This window comes from Pinus tabuliformis, chromosome 1_1 (genome assembly GCF_031772625.1).
Source record: "Pinus tabuliformis cultivar Carrire ecotype Pingquan chromosome 1_1, CPIR1, whole genome shotgun sequence".
NCBI lineage: Eukaryota > Viridiplantae > Streptophyta > Pinopsida > Pinales > Pinaceae > Pinus > Pinus tabuliformis.
The window spans coordinates 21,794,282-21,806,032 of NC_142297.1; the positions used below are offsets into that span (position 1 = coordinate 21,794,282).

General features: G+C 38.0%; 1 protein-coding gene across 1 annotated transcript; it reads right to left on the reverse strand.

Moving 5' to 3' along the window:
* Window positions 1-9,676: 9,676 nt before the first annotated feature.
* On the reverse strand, window positions 9,677-11,479 carry LOC149211416 (disease resistance protein RPV1-like). Its single transcript, XM_089390438.1, has 2 exons — window positions 10,680-11,479; window positions 9,677-10,592 (listed from the first exon to the last, which is right to left on the reverse strand). Exons 1-2 carry the CDS (start codon window positions 11,264-11,266, stop codon window positions 10,133-10,135), a joined length of 1,047 nt encoding a protein of 348 aa, XP_089246564.1. The 5' UTR covers window positions 11,267-11,479; the 3' UTR covers window positions 9,677-10,132.
* Window positions 11,480-11,751: the final 272 nt, after the last annotated feature.

Here is an 11,751-nt window from a genome sequence, read left to right on the forward strand (position 1 = left end):
TGGGATTGAACTCCAACTTGCATTGGAAGACCAGATGGGGTTTGGGGTCCAGCTTGGGGCAAAAACCCGGGTTGAACAACGCCAGAAGGATGTCTTGTAGGTTGGGCTATCTGGCCAGAAGGATGACCTTGTTGATATTGAAGTTGGCCTACCTTCCCAGAAGGTTGTACCTGCTGGGAATGGAGTTGTTGTTGCACAGCTGAAGGTTGTCCTAACGGACCAGATGGCCGAGTGGGCTGGGCGGTTGGTTGGCCTAATTGGGTTTGAGGCTGACCGACTTGCCCAGAAGGTTGATTATACTGGACAGTGGGCTGACCAGGTGGTTGAGCAGCTTGTCCAGATATTGGACCATACTGGACATTGGGTTGGTTTGGGTTAACAAATGATTGACCAATTTGTCCAGTAGGATAACCTTGCTGGATACCAGGTTGGGCTTGTTGAACAGAAGATTGACCTGAGTTACCAGAAGGTTGAGCATAAGAAGTGAAAAACGGACCACCAGAGGCAAAAGGGTTTCCTTGAAAGGATTGTCCTTGTAGGTCTTGATGAGGTGGTCTTTGAGATTGCGCAGACGCTACCTGGCCCCCATGAAAAGAGGTGGAGCCCCAATCAATTGACAGCGGAACTGAAATCTCAACAATCGGTTGAGACGACAAAGGCCCACCAAGATGTGGTACATACTGATCGTATGGGCCCTCAGGTGGGACGTTTGATGTAGGATCGAAGACTCCGAATAAAGAAGCCGAAGGACGACTAAAAATAGGAGTCGAAGAAGCCACACATACCGTTGGAGCGGTTGTGATTGAGGTGACAGACGTACTACGACTTTGTGGAGTAAAAGGCTCCGTGGTGGGAAAAGCGAGTTGTGACCAAATAGAACCCGTGAAAGGAGTTCCAGAGGGCATAGCATCCCTTAATGCTTTATAGCCTAGAGGTAGGCTCCCAGTAGTAGGAGTGCTACTAACAAGTGTAGGTTCCGTTGCGGTGGGAATTTCACCGCTCGTCGCAACGGATTCGTCAGTCGAAGTAGGGGATACGTCCTCCATGTCGGAAGAAACTGGTGGGGGTGGAACACGAGGAGAAGTGTATTCCCAAAAAGGGATACCATCCTCAGAAGGTTCCCAAACGGGGTTCCAATGAAACTCGTAAGTCTCGTCGCCTGGAGCATGAGAACTAATCGGCTGTATACTCGAAACAACAGAAAGAGTTGCACTCACAATCGGTATCTCGGAAGACGAAATTGGTAATTCCGCCAGGATGAAACTTCACAAAATCCTAGGGAATCTAACGAGACAAAACCCTACTCAAACTAACGCAAACAAAATCTAACCAGGTAAATGTGTATCGTGGCCGAATAAATTTTAAAACAAAGGAACTGAACTTGACCTTTTCATGTTTTAAGAGTCGAGAAAAGGACAAAAAGATGACTCTAGTCTCCTTCGAATGTTTAATGAGCACGAAGTGACAAGACGCTCACTGGCACCTTTTCTTTTAAGGAGTCTGAAAAGGATCAAAAGTGACTACTCTGGAGACTCTAGGCAAAGGGTTTACCAAACAATCCGTAAAACTGCTTATACACCTTGGCAATCAGATGAAAACCAAGGACTTCCCGTACGGCAGTCAATCTTCCCGAATGCTGTGTTCAGTGCATTACGGCTTGTAAGGCGGTAGACACGGCTTCCTGTGGATAAAGGATGATAACCTAGTGGGGTCTCCCCTATATACGCGACGGTATGTGGGAGCACAAATCCGTGCTAGACCACTATCGAGTCACAAAAGGAGGAATCACCCAACCGTAATGTGAAACAACAGTGACTAGGTTTAACGACGCCGGAACACGTCTCTAGCCTAGACCTCTAGAATGTATGCGTTAGGTTCCAATGCGTTGTTAGATTCATTCGGTTTATTTTACAGTTGATCTTCAATTAGGTTTCAGTTTTTAGGTCCTACTGTATGTGATCTCTCAGAATTTCCTAAATGCAAACTATATGCCAAAATATATCATTCTGTTCAATGAATGCTAACTACAGAAGAGTTGAGATCTTTCAAACAAACAAAATGATCATCAAACAATCAACAAAGATCCTAATGCAGCTAATAGCAATAAATAAAACTTTTCTTTCTTTTTTTTTAAAAGTGACTAATTGCCAATAACAATGAAAAATGCTAACTAATGTAATGCAAAAAGATCGTTTGTTTTTTTCTTTTAAAATGGCATAATGCACTTAAACAAATTTCGAGAGATGATAACAAGAGTAAGCAGACAAATTTCACTCAATGCAAGTAGAACCAAGTCTGAAACACCAAGACAATCTGTCAAAGACCTCACAAAGACCTCAATGAATTATGTGATCTAAGCCCAAAACGAAGTCAATTGAAATCCAAACGATCAAAAGTAGATTGCTCGAAGCATACAATAAAAAGTTTTATCAACCACTAAACAAGTGCAGAAAACAACCAAAAAGTTGACTGGACAATCAAAGAACCAAAAACTCCCACGGAAGGCTCGATGTACCAAGCCACTAGATGCTCTAGGGCTAGGATATAAGATCGATGGAAAAAGGCAAACACCCGAAGGATAAAGGTAAAAAACTAGTCAAATAGAGTTATGACACACTCCAGTAGCTGAAAAGGATGTAAAAAGACAGAAATCTGAGTTTAAAAAGTTTCCAACAAACACACTGGCAACGTTCACAAGACTGGCGCGACTGTCAGCCTGCAACTTGCACTATTAAGGAATTAGCGCGAGTTGCTTTTGTGCAACCTGCGCCAACTAGCGCGACTGTCAAGCAGAAAAAACGCGCTAATAAAGTTTGCTGGCCTAAAAAATAAATCAAGCAGTCCAGGGTCTGGTCGACAGTATTCAGACAGATCAAACAGCAAGAAGCAACTTAAAAACTAACCCAGAAAGCTTTTTTACGCAAGCAAGCAAGAGAAAACCAAAATGCAAGACAAACTCCAAGCTGTTCGGTTCGTAAACCAAACCGGAGATTGACTGAAGTGGCGTTGATCTACTTCGCTAATGCAAAGCAATAGCGTTTTGAAGGCTGCCTGGCCGTACTTTAGGCTCCGTCCAAGGTTTATGAATCAAACAACAAATAGCTCATCCCCAGTGGAGTCGCCAAATTGTTGGAGAGGTAAATCCCCTCTGCGGACAGAGGCGATCCCACTAGCCCAAAAGGGGTCTAGCAACAATCAATTCACGCTACCAAGCAAGTTCCTAGTTGCAAATTGAAAGTGGATTATGAGAACCAACCTGGAGTCCAACGCTAGTGTCGTAGACGAGTTGATATTCCCGTTCCCTTGCTCCGGCAGGTCATGATCCTCACGATCTCCGCGAATGGATACCTGCACATGCAAAGAACGAAGCGAATACAAGCATAAAATCCACTAAATACAACTATATATCGGTCAGAAAAGATATAGATCAAACATTATCATAATGAACAATAAGATCGGAACCATAATGATAGTCGTTTATTAATGAATAATCAACAGAGAAAAATACAACCAAATTTCTGACGTTGAATCTCTCCTCTGGCTGGGCGAGCAACTACAAATGTCTTGCAATAGACCTTTCTCTCTCTTTGATTATGAATACACAGCTCAGACTTCTGGCAGCATAACCTCCCTATGCTCCAAGGCTCTTACTATCACTTAAGACAAGCGTTATCACTACTAGCACTATCACCACTACTCAAAAACTAGCTTGTCAAATGCATGAGGACAGACTTTTATAGATGGAGAAGGGGAGGAAGATACAATGCATCAAGACACTCATTATGGATTGGCATTATCTCCAAAAAGTCGTTGTGGATAGATGTAAGGGATAGATGATGACTCTCGACATCTAGAAGATGAGCTTTATCCTCAAAAGACTTCATGACTTGAAGGGAAAAAACATCTGGGCGCGCGTTTGTTAAAAATATTTTCCAAACTTGGTTGGCGTGGGTGTTACTTTGAGACAGAGCGCCAATGATCGTGCCTTCTTTTGAGGATCTCCCTTATTGGCGCGGGTAGTACACTGTGGACCCGCGCTAATGGAAAAAGGGCACTTTTCAGGGATATTTTGCAGGAGGTGTCTTCAGGGCACATGAAGTCCATACTTAGGGGAACATAATGCAAGTGTTTTTAAGTTATGTCATTGCTCACAGGTCCCGGAATGAGTCCTCCAAAGTACGGGAAAGGGGTAACAGGGACGGTGACCAATGGTGACAAATTACTGTGTAACAGGGACCTTAGATTCTTCGTGCTCCCAAGTTTCAACAAGCAATATAATATCAACATCATTCGAGATCCAACTTAGCTTAGGGCCTTTGTTCCATGGAAAGCCCCGACATTTCCAAGAAATAATTTGGAGCATGTTGAATTTCTATTTATTACTATATTTTTGGTTTCTATCTCGAATAACGGCTTTTCTGTTTCTGATTATTGCCCATTTTTCTTTCTTCCTAACTTCTTTTACCTTTTGAACCTCTTTTCTTAATTCTGCTTGATCTTCTGAAATGAGATCTTCATTTATAAATATTCTTGTTCCTTTTAGACTTGAGGTTTTACTAAGTATGTCATACTTATGGTCAGTAGAGCTCACCTTTATTCGTATCAACCTTCCTTTATTCTTAGTTAATTTCCCCAACCTTGTTGCTTTTGTGAGAGACATTGTTTCAATTTGTAATTTATTATGTAATTATGTCTAGGCTATGTCTAAAATATCCTTATCTACCTCTTCTTTCAAACCGAAGATTATAAAGTTCAAGGCCCTTTTGTTACGCTCATGGTCTAATTCTGTCAATTTTTTCATTTCATCTTTAATTGGTTTGATATCTAATTTACCTGCCACACTATTTAAGTTGAGGCAACTATTAACTTTTTCTTTTTTCTTCTAGTTCTTTAATCATGTCCTTCATTTTAAGACTCTCTAAAGTATCAGCATCTCCTTATTGGGATATTTGGTTTGTATCTTGGTTTTATTTTTCTATAACCTACAACCTAATCTCCATTGCCTCCGTTTTATTCTACAATAGTTCTATTTTATTTTCTATTTGTTTTCGGATCTTGTCTTCAATAGATGTGAATTTATTTTCCAGCATGGCTTCTAACTCCGTTTGTAGCTTGATTTCTCTTTATTCTCTAGGTTTCTCTAAAGACTCTATATACTCATAAAATCTCTGTAGAGTCACTGTGCTAGGTCTACCTTTGGTTTTATTTGGTAGCTGTGGTGAATGACCATATCTCCAATTAAAAATAATATAATATAATATATGAATGACTATATTTATTGTTTTGTACATTAAATGTTATGACATTTGGTTGAATGCATTTTTTTTGACAATTCAATTTTAGTGAACAATAAGAAAATAAAAATTCAAATTTCAAAATTTATTTTTCATTTTCAAAATATTTAGTTTAATATTTATTTTTTTCAAAACTTTAATGAACTTTATAAAATAATTAATGAACTTGATGTATTATTAATAAATCCATAAATATCAAGATTTGGTAGGTACACTACTAATTAATTGTTATTAGACTTGGTAGTAAGGTGATTTTTTTTTTTAATAATTTTTTTTGACAATTATATTAAAAATAGAAATATAATATAATCTTTTATATCATTTTTAATATTTATATTGAAAACCACTTGAAATTAGTCATTTCATATATATTGGCTGGTTAAGAAATAGAAATTGAAATTTAAAAAATAATTTTTAACTTTTAAAATATTCAATTTAGTGTTTGATTTTAGATTTTTGTGATCCACACTGATTTTGATTTTTGTGATTGGATAAAGTATTTCGGATTAATCACATCATAAATTGTTGGTGGACGTTTCAAACCATCTAATGTGGTTTATCCTCAAGACAAACCACATTAGATGGTTAGAAAAGTCTACCAACAACTTATAATGTGATTAATCCAAAAAACTTTATAAATATTCAATTTAGTATTTTGTTTTTATAATCTTAATAAACTTTAATCGGGTATAAAAAACTGAAAATCAAATATCAATTTAATATGTCTAAAAATAATATATTTAAATTAAAAATATATATATAATATAAATTTTAATTTAATTAAACACTTAAATAAATATATATATATATATATATATATAAAATTTAATTTAATTAACCATGGAATGCTTATTAAGGAGAAATGCTCTAACTGCCCATTGTCATGAAGCAAGACATGTATTGAACAAGATTACCACATGACATACTTGAGATAGCAAAGCAAAATTGTGATAACTTCCTTGCTTGTGCTTGTGTATCTAGTCCACTTTCTTGAATATATATATATAACAGAATTTATATATTTATTAAAAACTATTAAATATCCACTTTCTTGAATATATATATATAACAGAATTTATATATTTATTAAAAACTATTAAATATATAAAAATTGTTAATTAATTAATAAAATTGATTTAATTAAATTTATGAATTAAAACTAAATACAAAATCCTATATATTAAAACTAAATATAATATTGTATCATACCAGTGAAGATAGATTTTGGTCTGGTAAACTCAATAGGCCAAAGATCCCGAGTTCCAATGACCTTGGGACTTGAAAAAAACATGTCAACAACTGCACAGCTCCATTGCCACCGGATATTGTGACCTGGTTTATTTAAATGTGATTACTTCTGCTGTATAAAATTATGTTTTGTTTTTAATTTATAAAACTTATCTCCATATATTTGATTGTTGATAGCTTTTTAATTTACAGAACTGATCTACAAATCTTTGATTTTTTTAAAATTAATCATGACCCTGGATACTTTTCCATTTGTTTTGAATTAGTGAAAACACATACATATATATATCTTCATTTTTCTGAATATGCTTAGAGCCATTTGTTCCGCGATCAGGTGTGTGAATTTTGTATCTCAATGTATTTACTTGCGAAAAAATAAAAATAACTTTTTATAAATGGGCGGCTGATGAAAAAAAACCATTTTTTTGGTAAATTAAGAAATGATTTAAAATGAGAAATAATTCAAAAGTTTGGAGTTGTCTATAGAAGTCGGACGGTCGGACGGTCAAAAGTTGTCAGAATTTGGGCAAAAAAATTTCAAAAAAATCTTATAAAAGCAGTATTTGAATCGTGTGTTTTTGATAGTGGAAATGGATTCAGCACCATCAAAAACATCTAAACATCTAAGACACCTAAAATTTTAAAATTTAACAACTATAAATTGGATTTATGAAAATCCTTGTCAGATTTTCTCTAAATATGACCAGAACTCCTCCTCGTTACTACTCGGAAAAATTTTAGCTACCTGGATGGGGCCTCCAGCTAAGACAATAAATGTCGCGGTAGGTTGGTTGTTCACCTAAACATTCATAGATGCGTTAAAGCCTCATCGACTGGGGACCGGATGCCTCCCGCCAAAACAATAAATTCCGCGCTGGGTTAGTTACTGACCTAAACATTTATAGATGCTTCAAAGCCTCAGTGGGCTGGGTATCGGATCCAACAATTTTGCAGAATTGTCTGCCTTAAAAAATTTTCTCTGTTGGCTTTACCCATTTGGGCATACTCATTATTCAGATCGATTAGGAACTCAATAAATATCATCAAATCTTTCAATGGAATGAATAGATGTCAGGATTACATATTATCACTATTGCTGAAAGAGACTAAACATTTAAAGTTTTTTTTTAAAGAATTTTCTTGATGTCACATTTACAGGAACACAATGATATAACAAATTAGCTTTTTAAAGCAGGTTTGCAACAAGATTTGGGCAGTGGGAGGATAGAGGAAACTGATCATCCACCATAGGTTTAAAAGTCTATATTTTACTTTGATCGCTGCCTAGTTTCAGGGAATTCTTTTTGTTTCTGTTTATATTCGCTTGTTAACCGCAGACAGTTTACTCTAAAACAAATCCATAACAAACTTATTAACTCTCATAAAACTTTCAGCTGATTCATTCCTGTTTTGGGTACTCTAAAACAAATCCATAACAAACTTATTAACTCTCATAAAACTTTCAGCTGATTCATCCCTGTTTGGGTTGTTTTCCTCACTAAGGAGACCCAAGAAACACTCAGTGCCATGGATATGTGTTTCTTTTTATTTTGGGACATATGATGATGTGTTTTTTCTCCTATAGCTGATCTAACAGGGCTGTTTTCTTCTCAGAGGAGGCCAGTGGTTAAAAAGATCAGTGATATGATACTAGACAAAGTGAAATAGTAGAAGGAGAAGACCTACCAATAGCATCTCAGTAAACTCTATGATCCAAAAATCATACAGTGAACTGAATGCCTAACAGCATATGCAATGTAAGTTTTAAAAATGGTAATAAAAAAACATAGATATAATTTTTTTTAAACGGATTTAAAAAACATTTTGTAAATTAAGAAATGATTTAAAATGAAAGATAATTCAAAAGTTTTCGCTATCTACGGAATAAAAATGGAAAATGACTTTTTATAAATTGGCTGCTGATAAAAAAACATTTTGTAAATTAAGAAATGATTTAAAATGAAAGATAATTCAAAAGTTTTAGCTATCTACACAATAAAAATGAAATGAAATTTCAAGAATACTGAGATACCCCTGATATCATATCGAGCTTATGCTGAGAAGGGATAATGCCACTAAGAAAGTTGTGATTAAGCCCAGATACAGCGTAGAAGAATTTCCCAAGTATTGGGGCAATTTACCCGATAATCTGTTTACATACAATGGAAAAACTGGCCGCTTCCGCAATTGGCAGAGCTCACTTGAGATCCTCCGTGTCAAATTATTGCAAGACAGATTAAGCGATAATCATGTATGCTGCTTCAGCTACTTTACAAAATGGCGTTTCTCCAGCTCTCCACAGGCCCACCACACCAGGAGGAAAACGGGGCCGCGGCACCAGGCCTTTTACTTGGCAAACGGCTCTTCATGGTTACCGCAGGTGGAATCAACTTTTTTGCATTGTATAAAACAGTACATATAAACAGCATATTCCAGAAAATGTCTATCTATTAAGAATCGCCTTTGTGGTTTGAGGTGTCTTTGTGGCTGCGTGTACACGAGAGCTTTGTGCTCAATTGAGTAGACGGACTGCAGAACACCTGGCTCGGACTCAGATGATTTTTTAATTTTTGAGTAGAAGGGGATTGGCGCGCTTTTCGCACTTACAGTCGCGCCAGGAAGCGCAACTGGCGCGTCTGTTAGACCATTAATAGTGCCACCACGCCAAAATACCAGACTGGTGCCGAATTGTACAGAAAGATCGTGCCAATTCACCTTCAAGGGAATCCGGGGGAATCCTCATCTTCGTTTGACGATTTGCGAGAGGAGGCAGAGTGGAGAAGTTGTGGATCTGTCTGAGGGAGGCAGATTGTGTTTTGGAGGTTCTGTACATGCTATTCGTCTGATGGTGGTGGATTTGACTATCATGACAAGTAGTCATTAACTGGGGAGTTAGACATAATTAATCCCTACTTGTCTATGGTTGTAATTCTCCATTTGAGGGGTTTGTTCCTACATAATAAGAATCTAGTTTCTCCTAGTTTAGTGTGTGGTTGAGAGAATCTCTCAACACACTACTGTACGTCTAAGGTAGAATTTCTATCTTAAAACTATTACTTGTATAAATATGTAATTTCCTCATTCATATGATAATAAAATATATCAAGTGTGTGTGCGCTATTTTATCTGACTCTACAGCCACACCCACGTCGATAATGATCGCCTTGTCCCCACGTATAATTTCTGAAAAACACTCACCTTAAACTAACCCACAGTCACTAGACAAGGAGCATACACTATAAACTTTGCAACATTGTTTTCTTATTACATACAATTTCACCATAATTTAACCCTCAACCACAAGACAGGGTACATACAGAATAATTTTCCCAATATTGCTTTTTATTACACACCATTCATAACAGGCACTCAAACGTTTATTTTTCAACTTTTTTTTCGCAAAGAGTTTACCAATAATAAGACAGCCGCAGCCGCCGCTTGAAGAACACAAACTTATAATCTAATCATCTGCAAAATGTCACCTAAGGGACTTATGACTCATCTGAGTCCACCTTAATAAATCAAATTGCAAGCTGAATACCAAATTCCAGCGAAGTATTTGTAAATGAGTATTAATTTCACTTTCAGCTTTACAGAATATAAAGCACCGTCATATTCATAAACAAAATAAAAAATAACTGCAACGGCCACCAAATTGCCTGAGCAGTTGCACTACTAATTTGCCACACAGTAAAAGAGCCAGGGGGTGTTCCCAGGTTTAAACTTTTTGGAAAGTGGTACGGGATATTTGAAGAATTTTTTGGAAAATTCGAAGAAAATGTGAGAAAAGTTCTGGCCCAAAATATGAAAAAGGCTACTGCAAGTATAATTCCGAGTAACTTTAAGATCAGTATAATTCCGAATAACCCTAAACCATAGGCGTGAAGTTTTCCACACCAGAGCGATAGGACGTCAAGCTTTCCACGATACTGCTGCTGCTGCTCCAACAGGGCTGTATTTTCGGAATCTTCGGCCGCTTCGTCCAAATTTCTCTTTTTCACGTTCTTCACCACACTTTCAACGATTTTATCCAGCACCTCCCCCTCGTCCCTGGCAAAAATTAGAACAAGGATGGTTTAAATCTATCTATATATGCATCATTAAAATAGATATTGAGAGCGGAGGATGAGTTCTCACGTATTATTTGCATCGAGCTCGAAACCGCTTATTTCTGAAACATCAGAAAGAACCTTTCTCCACTTTTGAATAGTGTCTGGGTCGTGTCGCGGCTTCTCTTGATGAGTTTGCGTATCATATGTTTTCTTCTCTTCCAATTTCCGCAGGTCCTCCGAATAAACTCCAGCTGCGCCCTGCGTCCACCGCAGCTGAGCAGGCTTCACGTGGTAAAACACTGGGATAATTGTGGCCCCCGACTCGCACATCTCCCACATCTGGAGCAGCTCGTCCAAACACCATTTAGATTGTGCGTATGTGGGAGAAAATATAGCCACGTGGACGGTCGCAGTTCCAATAGCTCTTTGTATTTGCAAAGTAAGATTCTGTCCCTCTTGCAATTCCCGTTTGTCCAGAAAGGCTCGAAGCCCTCGTTGAAGCAAGCGTCCGTAAAGATGACTCGCAAAGGTATTCTTCACATCCGGACCGCGGTGATTGATGAAAACATCAAACCCGCAAGAGTCCAGAGGCGTAGCGGCGGAGGTGGAGGCGGATGGAGCAGGGGGTGTGTATATGGATATGGATTGCAGTTCAATTTCTGGGTCTGCCATTGAAGAGTATATTTAAGGCACTACAGAATTTCGATTGGCCTTCTTTCTCTACGTCGAAGTCAGCCCTGTGCCTTTGGTACTACCCTTCTCTGATAAAAATAGATTGCTTTGCAAAGCGACCGTGCTTCAGATATTTAGGCTCTGTTAAGCATGAATTCAGCTAGGAAAATACATGGAAAATTCATTTAACGCGTAACAACATTTTCTATGTTCCTAACTATGTCCGTGTGGGGACTGTTAAATTTGTAATTCCAACTGCACGGCAGTTTTCGGAAAACCACCGTGGTCTCCCCGCACCACCATTCGGCGAAGGCGGTTTCCGTAGCAGGGGCTCCGAACACCTTCACACTCCGCCACGCGTCCCATGTACAAGCGCCGAAACCGCTGTTCCCCGGACGCTAAAGGTCGTGCTGGTTGCGGAAGAGTGGTGTGCGAATTGCGTTGGATCGGGTCTGCAGGCTCAGATCTCCGAGAAGCTGCGCGAA

What these genes read in the sequence shown, in the direction of transcription:
- LOC149211416 (XM_089390438.1), bottom strand. Translation starts at nt 11,266, where the DNA reads ATGGCAGACCCAGAAATTGAACTGCAATCCATATCCATATACACACCC. An exon ending in GAGCTCGATGCAAATAATAC is followed by an intron (nt 10,593 to 10,679) that starts GTGAGAACTCAT and finishes AATTTTTGCCAG; the next exon opens with GGACGAGGGGGAGGTGCTGG.